Genomic DNA, 14,083 nt, shown 5'->3' on the forward strand with positions numbered 1-14,083 from the left:
GGCCGGCGGGGACGGCCACATGACCCCTGATTTCAGGGAGGCTCTGTCTCTCTCTGGATGAGATACACAGAGACCTCCCGTCCTGGGAAGACGACTGACTCTCTGTGGGTAATGCAGACAGGCGCCACCCCAGTCACAGAAGAGACAGAGGAGAAACCCACTGCGGGGAGATGGGGTGGGCAGGAAGGTCCTGCGGAGCACTGGAGAACCCCCGCCTCTCCCTTCCCTTCAGCCCTGGGGCCTCCTGCTCCTAGAGGAGTCCGGGAGGGAGGCTGGGTGGCCATAGGAGGGCCTGCACTTCTTTCTAGGCTGTGAAGATTAGCCCCAGGCTTGAGCCCAGCCTTAGAAAGGTCGCTGGGATTCCCCAGGTCATGGGCAACGTTCCAGGCCTGCGAAGCAAGAGCCAAGTTAACCACTGTCACCTCTGGGCACTGGAGCAAGCGCGAGTACATCTCGGGCTACTGCAGCTGGCGGGCCAGTCTACACGGGGCGCCTTGCGCTTGGGCCTCCATATTGAGATTAATTGAAAAATACGTTTCCGACCTACGAAAATGTTTATCTGTTTTCATCAGAGGGATCACACTGTAATGAATATATTTACATATCATTTCAGGAAAGGCAGGAAAGATCGCTGAGCTCCCCGAGGCAGCTCGTCTCCCCTCCCCCTCAGAGTCCTGGTTGCAGCCCACCCCGCCCCAATCCGGAACCCGCAGCCAGTGGTGCTCGCTGATACTTCTTGGGAAGCGGTGGGGGATTAACTGTGGGCTCTCCTCAACCCCTCCTGCCTTAGGTGTCCAACCTACAGGGAAGTCAACACAGACCCAAAGACGTTGTTCCTGGGCGTGGTGCAGAGGATGCAGCCCGGGGAGGGATAAAACGGGCCCTAGTGGCTCCATATCCTACCTGCCTGGCCGCCCTAGCTTAGGCGGGTCCCCAGGCGGGCCAGGCTGCGGATCGTGGGCCTGCAGTGGCTTCTCCACAGAGAGTGCGGCACTGCCCATGCTGCGCTGCACCCAGAATATTAAAAACCACAAGCGGGTTGGAGTGAAGGAGCTTGTTAATGCATTTGGTGGCGGGGGTACTGGGGGGACGTGGAGACTTCCAGATAGCACACTGAAAGCAAAACATTGCCAGTGACTTCTGAAAGTGAAGCTCTTCCCTCATCCGGGCCTGTCTGGGGCTGAGGGAAGGGGGAGGGGTGAGAGGTGTTATTTTAAAAGATCTGGCTTTATTAATACGTTAAGAAAGAGCTCCCTTGGCAGTATGTGTTCTCGCAGCGCCGGCTCTGATCCTATAAAACATTCATGCTTCGAAAGCTGTTACAGAGAGCTGCCCCCCAAGCACACCCACCGATAGGCCTCAGCGGGAGGCTTCTGCCCTCAGAGGGCCACTAGGGCCCAAATACCTCTTCTGTCAAGAACCCGCTCCAGCCCTCTGACTCCTAGGTTCCGGGTCCACGCCCCTAAGTGCCACGAGCGGGGCGGGGCAGGGGTTCCCTTCACCCATCCGAGTTCCAGGACCCTTCTGGGAATCCATGTCACAGGGTTGGAGTGAAGGGCAAACCACAGCCACCTCTTCAGCGGACCATAACGGGGAGCAAAATCAGGACTCGCAGGACTGAGGCCCCAACTCTCTCCCAGAGCTGGAAAGAGGCGGGATCTAGTAGCGCCGGGCTCAGTGGCGTCTGAATGGCCCACTCCCGCCACCTGCACGTCCCGCTCTCCATGCCCCTCTGCAGCTTCTCCAGCTCAGCAAGTTCCCACCTGCAGTAAAGCCCCGGTTGCCGCCGCAAGAAACTGAAGCAGGCTGCGCCCCCGGTGCTTGGTGCCTGGAGACTCAACCGGCGCGCGACCCTGCCCGCCCCACTCCCTGGCCCAGCTGAGCACGGGACCGCCCGCAGTCCACAAGGTCTCAACCACTGAAGTCAGCGACCAAGGCGCCCTGCCTCTCCGAGGACCCCAGCCCATGTAGAGCCTGGCCCTCTGCATTTACAAAACCAAAGTAGCAGCTTGGTTTTAGGAAATGAATCTAACCAACTTTGTAGTAGACTTTAAAAGTCTCCCCTTTCACACACCAAAACCTTCAATTCTAATAATAGTTGAGGTGGAAATTAACAAGGAGTTCTCTTGCACGGATAACATCCATCAAGTAACCAGACACATGAGTTTTGCTAAATTCTTTTATTTTTGTTTAAATTTTCACTTCAATTTTAATTCTTGAAGAACAGCCTCGACAACATATATCGCACTCATTATAAGAAGCAAAGGGTTATATCAAAAATTATTAGTATAGAATCACAGGAAATCTGGTTTGGAACCAGAAAAAAATACAAAACAGATATAGATACATAGACACAGGACAATTTTTTTATAATTATTTGGAAAATGTTATTTTCCCCTAATTCTTGTTTCCTTTTTCTTTATGCGCATACGATGTTTAAATTTTACAAAAAATGAAAATAAAGACTAATATTTTACAAAATGAATAACAATGTTCAGTGTGTGTGTGTTTCTACATAGGTTTCAGTCCACTTCCATATGTGTTGTTTCTGTACAGAATATATCCACATCCGTCCACAATAAATCCTGGAAGGTCCATTAGTTTCCTTCTGTTTTATTAAAATTCTCATGGTCCTCTCTTCCAGATTTTTTTCTTTTTTTCACCAGACAGACACAAGGTTCTTTTTTTTTCTTTTTCTTTTTTCTTTTTTTTTTTTTTCCTTGCCAACGTGCTCACAGATCTGATCCTAAAAGAGTCTCTTTTTCCCATGCTTTGTAGCTCGGGTTGTATTTCTGCTGGGTGGGCTGCTCTTGTCTCGGCCCTCCTCCCTCCCGCCCGGCCAGCCTGGCCTGCTGCACCTCCCGGTGTCCCCGCGGCTTTGGAGTCCTTGGCCCAGGTGGGTCCACTGAGTCTCTAAGGGGACGGGGGGGCAGGTGGGAAGCGCCCAAGGCCTAGGAACACTGGATGGACATGTAAGGCCAGTTGAAGCTGCTCCCAGACAGTAACATATCGCGGATGAGAGTTTCGATGGGGGTTTTACCTACCAAACGGACGAAGAAGAGCTGCTCGATGACAGAGGAGGACACGGTGCGCAGGGAGGGCAGTCGCAGCAGCAGTTTGCCGAAGCGGCTGGGCTGGTTGGGGTACTGGCTCCTCACGTACTCCTCCAGTGCGCACTGCGACTTCTCCTGCAGGCTCTCGATGTGGGCCGCATCCGACAGGCCACAGGCGTCTGCCCGAGCAGCCACAGGAGGGAGAGACAGGGAAAGGTAGCACACGGTTAGGCTGACAAATAGCAAAGGCACAAATAAGTCATTATTTTTCTTTAAGGAGAAAACGGAAAATAAAAAAGAAGTAAAAGAGAAAAGAAAAATTCACCCTCCCATACCTCTCCATCCCCTTCTTCATTCCCTTCTCCCCAGCCCCCAATACAATCCAAATAAAAATAAATCAAACCCCCACCAAGCCTATGGGAGCTGGAGAGACAGGCACACACATGCAGAGGCAGGAACCTCTCTAGTCCCTTTGTTTTTCCTCTTTCACCTTTGGATTAAATAATGTACAATGCTGGAACCATGTTTGCTGTGTTTAACAACCTGTCCTTGGCCTGCAAGGGAGCATCTTTCTGGCCGTGCTCATTAACTTTCACCCCTTTTGCCTGTAATTTGGGGGAGTTCAGTACCCCTTAGGAAATATACAGCCTGAAGGGAGTTCTTAAAGGATTCCTGGGGTCCCCTCTCAAACCCAAAAACCCCAACCAGAAACCTCAAGGAGAACCTAAATTGTGTAGTGAACAAACACATGGGAGGGGGTAAGGAATCATGGGCTGGCAGTGCCTGGAATCAGATGAAGCCCATGCTTTAGCAATATAGAATTTGAGATCCACTATCTATGCAAGAAAGGACTCTGCAGCAAATCCTTGGTAAGGATGTACACTTCTATCTATATCTTAGATCAAGTAATTGAAAATTGGCCACATCTCTGTAAGCTGTATAATAATCAGGAAGAATATGACTCAGTTACTCCAGGCTGCAGAAAGGCGACATCTTCAGCGATCAGACACAAAGCTAGGCTACAGGCAGCAGCTGCTGCTGCTTCAGAACTGGGGGGTGGGGGGGGGGGGACATGGGTGGTGGGGAGTTGAGGGGGGACTTGGGGGAGATAAGCTTTTGGTGGCAGGACCAAGGGAGAAAAAGGCACCTCCACACAATGACAGCACCTCAAAATCTGTGTGCTTAGTTCATGTCAACCAAGGTCTTGGTCCTCTAAAAGTATTTCAGAGCAGCAGATTATACTATATCAACTAACTAGAGGCAAGCATAGGGAGGGGAAGATGGAATAAGAGAAATGGAGTAAAGGCACCCTCTCCTAGTTCAAATACCCACTTGTTTCTTATATTAATAATAAATATTTTAAAATCCGGGAAGATCACAGAGGAGTCCTTAGCCAGTCAGGAGGTTGACTAGAGATCAAAGGCGGAGTTTGCTAATATATAGATCTGGGAAGAAATTCATGCATGGCAATGCCCCCAAAATGACATTGTATAATTGTGAATGGGCAAGTGTGACCCTAAGAAGACACAACAAATGATTCAAAGCGAAACCTGTGTCTGCTGAGTTTCTGAGCTTTATGTGCTTATATTTCAAGAACTGGGACTTACAAAGCACTCTAACACCTTCATCTACAAGGCTATGGCCTCCAGCAAAAATACAAATAAAACTAGTGATAATTCAAGAACTTCTGAAGCAAGTCTCCTTTGACCTCAGATACAGACTAGGTTCCTCTCAGATGTCTAATTACTCCAGCTAGCCAGTTGGGTATATCCACACTGGTCTGATTTGGGAAGCCAAATGAGACTTTATGGCTATCAGGGCCAGGGCAGCAAGAGCTCTGTGGGGCTTTGCTGCTTAGGGAAGGGACCCTGAGTTTGGCCCTGCTAACCTGGCCCTGTTGAATGACCCTCACTCAGACCCAGACCCATATTTACATAGAGCTTGCTTTACATGCATTATCTGCCCATATGCTATGGATCATTCTCAGCCCTAGACAATGCAATGTGAAAAGGACCCCTTGGTACCCCAGCAGATTTCTTTTTTTTTTTTTTTTTTTTTTTTTTTTTTTAAGATCCATATGGCATTCCCTCAGCTCAGTAAAATATCTATCTGACATTTACGATTAGGGCCCTTGGAGCACAAGGTCACTTCCCGACTCCCAAACAGGCCGCTCCAAGAAAGACAAGCCCAGGAAAGGCCTGCCTGGGTCCTGTGCTGGTTGCTTCCATTTCTTCCCTCCTTTGGAGGCGAATGCCTGTAGCTGGGCCTGCCTACCAGGTACCAGCCAGCTAGCTCTGTGGCTTCCCTCCGGCAGGAACCCTGGTTCTGGTATGGCTTCCCAGTCTGGAAACTCATTCAACCCTTTGCAACAGGATTCCCCCAAATGTGGACAGAAGGTATGAGCTCCCAGATCAATTAGGGGGTTGTGGTGACAAAGCTAAGTGACCAGGGGGTATAATGTAGTATATATTTATGCTCCATGAGTTATACCCCAAATAAGAAAATGAGGCATAATGTACAAAATCCATGTCACACTTTTTATACAGTAGTGTCAATGTGGGAACTCTCAATATTTCTTCTATAGTGTATGGAAAAGAAATTATGTAAATAAATAACCATTACTGCTCAGGCCCTCCTGGCTTAGCCTTTGTAGTACAGAGAATGTATTTCATGTTGTGCATTCAGAAGAGTTTAGTGTTCAGGAAATATAGATGTAATCAGCTGCCATAACTAGAAATCAAAGTTATTATTGTGCTGAAAATGGATTTATTGTATTTATGTTAACTAGATGGTTCCTTTCAGAGAAAGTCTCATTTATTTGAAGGAATATTTAGGTGTATGAATTAATGAATTTTTAAAAAAGTTAGTTCAGGTCATGACCTAGTCCTTGGATGCAGTCCAGAATATTAAGGATTAAACATACCATCCAGAGGCCAAATGTGAAAACCACCATGGGGGACCCCCATGCCAGCTTCAAATACTTAGCCAAAGCAAACCACATTGGACAATATGTCTAAAACTGTCTTTTCCATCATTCAAAGTTTGCTTAAAAGTTGGATGACTTTGAGAAGGCTTCCCATGAATTCCCTTCTGGCTAGCAATCAAAACAAGTTTAGTCAAAAGTGGAAATGTGTTGCATGTGGGGGTGGGGAGCAGTGAATTACTACTGACAGCTCTATTTCCATTTTCAGATAGTCTACCTGCAATTTTCCAACAAAATAATGTTATTGTTCATTTCTAGGCACTCCTTGCACCTTGAAGACTTGATTCAAGAAACTTCTTTGGAAAACTTTTTAAATGAACACTTTTCACAGGAATGTTTTAGTATAGAAAGTTAAAAGAAAAGCATGAATAATTCCACAATGCTTGCCCGAAGCCTGCACAGTCTTCACCTCTCTCTGGGAAAGGGCATGAGATTAGCAAAGTCAAGGGGGTTCAAAGAACCTTAGGGGGTGTAAGGAAAAGAGAGGAGAGATCTTTCCTGAGAAGACGTCTGTCCAGTTCCAAGTCGCATTTCTGCTTCAAGACACCTCGCTGGATGAGATTTTCAAACCCCAGCTTCCCTGACACTGGCTTGCTTCCTGATGAATTTGGCTAAAGAGCCCAGTAGTAGACAGCCAGCCAGGCCCCAGGCCTGCCAGAGCTGAGGCAGCCTGGTTGCTGCTTCCCAGGCTCTTTGTCACTTTTGAAAAACACGTTTCCATCAAGAAGACTTATTAAGATAAAATGCATTCAAACACAGAGGAGGCTATTCCATAAATCTTCCATTTGTTTTAAGGTTTGCACTTCATCCTCTTGCAAAGAATAACTCCCTCTCTCACTTGCAGACCTGCATTTGCACTGAAAGTAAAAGCGGGGCAGTCCAAGTCCATGGCTCTGGCCACCCTGCATACAAATGAGATGCTCTTGTCTAAATAAATTATCTGCTGTTCAGATCGATATTAATACTACATTTGCTACATTACAATATTGTGCAAATTTAAGAGTCATTTTAATACAATGTAAATACGCTTCTTCACGTATGAAAGCCAAGAAATATTGATAGATTATACCATTGCTTACTGTTCAACAAGGCCTTAGGAAAGGGATTTTGGTATCTCTGTTCAAGAATGGTTTTAATTTGGCCATTGGAAAGCCTGGCTCTAGGACAGATTTATTGGGATGGTTTATTTGTTCTCCGAATGGAGGAATTAAAAACAATACTGCCATTAATGGTGGTAAAACTGCAGCTAACCCTACTCACAGTGGTCAGGGCCCAAGATCCAGTGTAAGCAGCACTACTTCCCACCAGCGTCCTCTCTGGCTTTGTTTCTATTTCTCCCCATTACCTGCTGTCCTGGGTGTTTATATGTTTCCCTCTTGCATGTTACAATAATAAAAAGCTGGCAATGTTCTCAGAGGCTCAGACCAGAGCCCTTCAAAGGAAACGTTAATGCACTTTCCTGGAAGTTAATTTGAACCATCTATCATAAGAGAAATTGTTAACATACATGTTACCACTGCCTACACATAATTTAATATTTTTAAAGGCACTCTGTTAAATTTCCAACGTTCATGTGTTTTGCATAGCTTTGGAATTCATCTCCAGGCGGGGAATCCTCCCATACTTGCGGGTTCTACAGTACTGCTTTTGTTTTTTATCTTTCTTGTTTAGATCGAATCCGTTTTTTACGACCCTCAATAACCTCAGCAACTGCAAACATGAATGGTTTCCGATAAGGGAAAATCAGGCAGCGATAAAGCGGGATTATTTATGATTTATCTGTGCGTATTCTTCTCTTTTCACCTCTCTCCGTGTCTCTCTGTGTCCGGAAACTCATCCAAGGAGCGTGCCACAAAGGGTAAGAAGCCACATTCCCACGTTCTCTTCCTTCCCTCGCCTCCCCCAGAAACGCTGAGCTCTGGCTCACACATAACACGCACCACACACACACACACACACACACACACACACACACACACGCAGCCAGACAGATCCACAGCACCGCCCCCCCGGCCCCCCACCCCCACCCCGCCTCAGACACACACCCGCGGCAGCCGCGGCCCCACGTAGGGGTCCGCGCGACCAGGCCCGGCCGCCCGCCGGCCGCACCCGCGCCGCCTCGGTTCCCGCACCGCCGCGCTCCCAAGATGGCAGCGGCGCGGCCGGCCGGTCCCCGCGCGGGGGTCACAGATCTCGGCCAGGCTCAGTGCCCAGCGAGGGCCCGGCCCGACACGCACCGGCTGCGCGGGAGGCTCCGAAGGCCAGGCCCGGGCGACGCTGGGCCTGCGCTCGCCGCCGGCGCGGCCTGCCCTTCCCGCGACCGCAGCCTCACCTGACGTGAACAGCACGATGGCTTTGAGGCAGCTGTACTCGGCCGAGTCGACGTGCAGCGCCTTGAGCTTCTCCACCTGCTCCTGGAAGATGCGGATGTGGTCCATGAAGGCCACGACGCGGTCGGCGGACATGGGCGAGGCGTGCAGGCCGGCGGCGGCCAGCAGCGGCGCCACGTGCAGCGGCATAGAGCACTGGGCCGCGTTGAGCACGAACAGCTCGCTCCAGGTGAGGCGTAGCAGGGACACCTGGTCGGTGATCTGCAGATCCGGGAAGAAGGGGATGTTGCGGGCCCACTCGACGGCGCTGAAGAGCAGGCGCGCCGCCAGCTCGCAGATGTTCTCGATGCCCATAATGTTATTGGGCTGCATGCACTGGCTGCCGTAGCGCGACGTGGGGTAGGGCTCGGCGCGCAGCAGCAGCGAGATGTAGCCGGACAGGTAGCAGTGGCCGTTGAGGGGGTCCCCGTTGGTGAGTGCGTACTGGCCTGGATTGGGCTGGGTTGGAGGCATTCTTCCTCGCTGAACCGCTGACAAAAAGAAAGAGAGAAAAGAGGCAATGTGCATCCAGGGGGCTTGCGAACATTGCCGCGCCGCAGCGTACCCAACACAATGCAGAAGCTCTTCCCGCAGCCACACGCACCCCGCGCATCTTCTCCGGCTCGCTCTCACAGTCCACACCGCTAGGAGATCTGGGGTGAGGCCCTCCAGCTCCACAGCTCGATGTGTCCGGCCATCGCCTGAGCCCCTGGCCACCTCAGCTCCGCCGGAGCTAGGCCTGACTACAGGGTCCCCACCCTGGCAAGGTCAAGAAAGTGTCACCCAACACCTAAGCCACCAAGGGGGAACACACAGATAAATGAAACCCCACACAACCCTCCAGAATGGGGGGAAAAAAATCAAGGTTAAAAAAAGGCGAAACCGGAGAAAGGTTGTGGTTCTAGGCAAATGCCTAGCGGCCTCCTCATTTGCAAGCAAGCAGCGTTTTGCTGATAAAATGTTTCCACATTCTCTTAAAATGCTATAGAATAATTCTTAAAATAGACACAAGTTACATATCCTACTAACCACTTACAACTTTTGAGTAGAGAACAAGTATCCTGCGCCCCTCCCTTCTCCTCTCCTCCCCGTCGCCCCATACAAAGTTCTCACTATTAAAAGCAACAGAAAATTGAAAAATTTCAAGAAAAAAAGTTGAACTTACAGTAGCCAAACATTATTGAAAAAAGTAGGAAATATAATTAATGTCTGTCCTGCGCGGTGCCACTGCAACCTGCAGCCAGCTTTTGCCCAGTGAATGCACGAGCTTTCAACTGCAAAAACACTGGATTCATTAACCATCTGAATGCAAAACGTAAGCATGCTTTGAGTTCTTAAAGCTGACCAAAGTTTTTTTTTTTTTTTTTTTTTTTTTTTTTTAATGTGTATGTTTTACTTCAACAGTGCCAGCGTTTTAAATTGCCATGTAAACAAAGACAACTTTAGGAAAAGTTAGGGCTACTGAACTTTTCCCCCCAACAAATTAATATAGATATGTTCATGTACATGTAGCTGTCTTATTTCAGGTTTTGCTCTATTTTCTGAAGTTTGCTTTGATTCTAATTTTAATGCAAGTTCCAGTGCAATTTAAGCTCTTGAAACATAATGGCTAGAATACTTTCTTCTAATGATAGTTTTGAACTTGGCAGTTATTTTTCAATTAAGTGAGAGTACAATTCAAAGTTTTTTTTTTTTTTTTTTTTTTTTTTTTTTTTCAGATGCCTACAAAATCTCCCTGGAGCTAGAAATGAAGTAGTCATATTTGTCTGCTCCTTAAGATCTGAAGGAATTCAATTTCTTTTCTTGTGGCATATAAAATACAATTTTAAAGTCAATTACAAGAAGGAGTAATCTGCATTCTGCAAAATTGACTGGTTCGCTAATTTGACTATAAGACATCTTTAATGATTGTCAAGAGATAAACTTTAACTGTAAACGGCTAAATATATTTATAAGAAAAGTACTGCATCTCTTGCCACATGAACATGAAGCATATCCAAATACAACATCAAAAGTTGTGTTTTTTAAAAAAACAAAGCCATACAACACAGGGATTAAATGATGTGGAAGCTCATGCCAGCTGCAGTCTATGCATTATGGCCAAATCAGAAGGATCGGTAAATGCCGTTGTAAATTGTAATTTGTATGCAGTATTTAAGCAGAGGGTGGAGTTTGATGAAGAAATAAAACGAGTATCATGCTTTAAAAAAATGACACAACTATGAAAGCACGGTTCAGTCACAAACTTTCCTTTCAAAGTAGAGGGGTGAAAACAAGGCCACAGCTCTGGAGGAGGCGGCCCCAGCTCCGTGAAGAAGAGAGGGAACCAGTGAACGGGCCAGAAGCCCCCCTTCTCCCCTAATTAGACCTACAAGTGCAATAAATCTCACTCCTCTTTTTCCAAGCTAAGCTTCCAAAAGGATGATGGCAGCAATGAATCTATGGTTCAGGGTACTCCAGCCCCCAGCCCTCCCCCATTTTAAATAAAGGGTATGAAGAGGTGGAGGGAAAAGTGTAATGAAAAAAACACAGAAACAGAGTTTTCTGGGGGAAATAAGCACCCCTCCCCAAGTTCATGCCAGCACAGCCCCAAGCAGCCTCACGCACACGCGGGAAAGGGACACACCGAGCACATCCAAGACAGAGGGAAGAAGGGGATTTTAAGCCACAGCTCACGATCTCAGGGACACAATTCTGAGCAGGCAGCGGGCGGGGTGGGGGAGCCGGGGAGAGGAGCGCAGGCCGGGAGGGGGAGGCAGCGGCAGTGAGCTGGGGAGGGCGGGGGGAGACGCCGGGGGAGGAAGGCAGCGGGGAGAAGGGAAGCTGGGACAGGCCGGGACCACAGGAGCCCCAGCCCCACACAGCAACCACCCGGGCGAGAAAGAAAGAAAGAGCCAGGGAGACCGGCGAAGCGCGGGGAGAGAAGCAGAGAAGAAATATTCACCTTCCCGCCTCATGCCCACTTTGAGGCACTTCTTGAGGCGGCAGTATTGGCACTGGTTGCGGTGGTGCTGGTCGATGGGACAGTTCCTGTTGGCACGGCATGTGTAAGTTAAGTTCCTGCGGACGCTCCTCTTGAAGAAACTTTTGCAGCCCTCGCAGGTGAATTGGCCGTAGTGCTTGCCGCTCGACTTGTCCCCGCACACCACGCACTCGATGTGCTGCTGGCTCTGGCCCGAACCGGGCGGGCCCTGGCCCTTGTCCCCCGCCGTGCCGGGGGTGGCGGGCGCTCCGGGCTGGCCCGGGGTCTGCGGCGTGTGCGGCGCGCCCGAGCCCGCCTGCTGCTGCTGCTCGCCGGCGCCGCCGCCGCCGCCGCGGGCCGCCTGCGCTGCGGGGTTGGGGCCGCCGGGGTTGCCCCCGGCCACGTCGTCCTGCGGATCTCGCCAGCTGCTAACTACCATTGCCATATCTTTGGGCCCGGGGAGCGCTGGGGGGAGCCGAGCTGCTCGCCGAGGGCCGCGGGGCGCGCCGGCGCGCTGGGAGGGGAAGGGGAAGGGGAAGGGGAATGGGGGAGGGGGAGGGGGCGGGGGGCCCGCCGGGCGCCCCGGGGTCGCAGGAGCCGAGCCCGAGCCGGGCACCGGCCGCTGCCTCCGCCGCCGCCGCCGCTGCCGCCGCTACTGCCTCGGCCGCCCCGCTGCTGCTGCGCGCCCGCCCGCCCTGCTGGCGTTTTGTTGTGGTTCCTGCTGTTTTCTTTCTCTCTTTTTGCAGCCCCCCCAGGCTCTCAGGCTCCCCCCCCAACACCCCTGCTCCCCTCGCCCGCTCCCCCCGCGCTCCGTTCCTGGGGGGGCCGCGCTCTCCTTCCCCCCTCCCCACCCCCCGGCGAGCAAGCTCCCTTCTCTCGCTTTTTTCTTCTTCCCCAAGTTGCAAAATCAGAAATGGCACAGGCGGCAGCCGGGAGCGGCGCGGGGCGCAGCGCCGGGGGCGGCGGGCATGGGCCACGGCGCGCGCACACACTCGCCCTCCGCCTCGCCCGCACCCCCGCGCACACACACACTCGCACACACACTCGCTCACCCGCGCCGGGCGCCCGCCCGCCCGCCGGCCGCTCGGGCTACGCGCAGCGCGCGGGCTGAGCCGACATAGAGGAAGCCGGCGAGGGCGGAGGCGGCGGCGGCGGCGGCGGAGGAGGTCGCGGCTGCAGGCGCCGCTGGAGCTGCCGCCGGAGCTGCTGCGGCGAGCGCCGCTGGAGGAGCCCAGGCCCGGGCCGGAGTCCGAGCAGGAGTCGGGGCCGCAGCCGGAGCGCGAGCGGAGGCCGGGGCCGCCCGCGCCGCCGCCGCTGTCCCGGCGGGAGCCCTCGCCGGGCTCGGGAGTGCGGGGAGCGCGGTGAGCCGAGCAGGGCGCTGGGCGAGGCTGCCGGCGGCGATCAGGGCGCGCGGGTGTCGGGGGGCCAGGTCCAGGGCCGGACGCAGCCAGCCATTCAGGAAGGCAGCGCTGGAGAGCGGGAGGCAGCCGGCGAGGAAGATCACACACTTTGCTCTTTTTGTTGTGCCGGTGGCGCCGGGCTCTAGCTGCCTTCTTCTTTCGGGAGGTGACGGAAGGGGGAAAAATACGGGATAATTCACGCCGGCGACGAATTCACAGCGAAATAGAAAAAATAAAAATCAGAAGAAAATAATTGCCAAAAAAAGGAAAAAGGAAAAGCGAGAGAGACATCCAAAGTAGGTCGAATAAATAATCCTCTTCTTTTCCTCTTTCTTGCTCCTTCTTCTGCTTCTTCTGCTATAACACACAGAGCTAGTTAAAAAAACCCTGGAGATCGCCCAAAAATGTTCTTTTTTTAGTATTTTAAATAAGTGCTCTTCAGCCGGGAACCAACACCCTCCCTCCAAAAAAAATCATATATGTATAAAATAACGATAAGAAGAATACGAAGGGGGTGCCTCCTCCTCCTCCTCCTCCTTTTTTTTTTCTTTAAGTTTAGCCCTCTCTCTTCTGCAGGAATGGAGTAAAAGAGACGAGGAGGGAGAAAAAGGAGAGAAAGAAGGAGAAGAAGGGGAAAACAACTAGTAGAATATGTAAGAAAAGAGAAAGGAGAGAGAAGAGAGGTTCAGAGAAGAGAGGAGAGAGAAGAGAGGAGGGAGAGGGGGGGAGAAAGAGAGGAGAGAGAGAGAGAGACAGAGAGAGAGAGAGAAGAGAGAGAGAGAGAGACCCAAAAATTGAATGCGTTTAAACGGGAGGACTCGCAGAGCAATGTTTCCGAAAGGGGGATCTGCGCGAATGTCTGTATATAGTGAACTTTGACACTACTATTGAAACTGACACGTTTCTATGGAGATCGCTGCCTTATATGGAACTCGTGTCAAGGAGCCAAGAGAAGGGCTGCTGGCAACTGATAATCAAAGGCGACTGACTGGTCAGAGCCCTGAATCGGGGGGAGAGAAAATGGGAGGCTAAGGTTAGCCAAGCCTCCTGCACGCCATTGGTTGGAGAGCCCCTCCCCCCTCCTCCTCTGCTTTCTTTCTTTTTTCCCCCCCCTCCCTCTTAGCTACCTACAGACTGGGATGGTGCGGGGAGGAGGAGAGAAAGTGAGGGAGGGGGGTGTGTTTCTGACAAGCGCAATTTACATTGAGATCGCCCTGCGCTGCTATTTACTCTGAGACCTGATTAGTATGGGTCGTCTATGGTCACACACACACACACACACACACACTTACGCACACACCCCAGAGGGGGAAGGG

At 51.1% G+C, this 14,083-nt stretch overlaps 1 protein-coding gene and 1 long non-coding RNA gene across 2 annotated transcripts in view; one reads left to right on the forward strand and one right to left on the reverse strand.

Moving 5' to 3' along the window:
- Positions 1–2,165: 2,165 nt before the first annotated feature.
- Positions 2,166–13,659, reverse strand: NR2F1 (nuclear receptor subfamily 2 group F member 1). Its single transcript, XM_030927241.1, has 3 exons — positions 11,350–13,659; positions 8,369–8,896; positions 2,166–3,232 (listed from the first exon to the last, which is right to left on the reverse strand). The coding sequence occupies exons 1-3, from the start codon at positions 11,810–11,812 to the stop codon at positions 2,952–2,954; spliced, it is 1,272 nt and encodes a 423-aa protein (XP_030783101.1). The 5' UTR covers positions 11,813–13,659; the 3' UTR covers positions 2,166–2,951.
- LOC104668657 overlaps positions 12,948–14,083 on the forward strand; it is a 30,211-nt gene continuing 29,075 nt past the window's right edge. Inside the window, exon 1 of the long non-coding RNA XR_004056341.1 lies at positions 12,948–13,063. This is a non-coding gene — a long non-coding RNA (uncharacterized LOC104668657). The remainder of the gene's footprint in view (positions 13,064–14,083) is intronic.

Source organism: Rhinopithecus roxellana, chromosome 3 (genome assembly GCF_007565055.1).
Source record: "Rhinopithecus roxellana isolate Shanxi Qingling chromosome 3, ASM756505v1, whole genome shotgun sequence".
NCBI lineage: Eukaryota > Metazoa > Chordata > Mammalia > Primates > Cercopithecidae > Rhinopithecus > Rhinopithecus roxellana.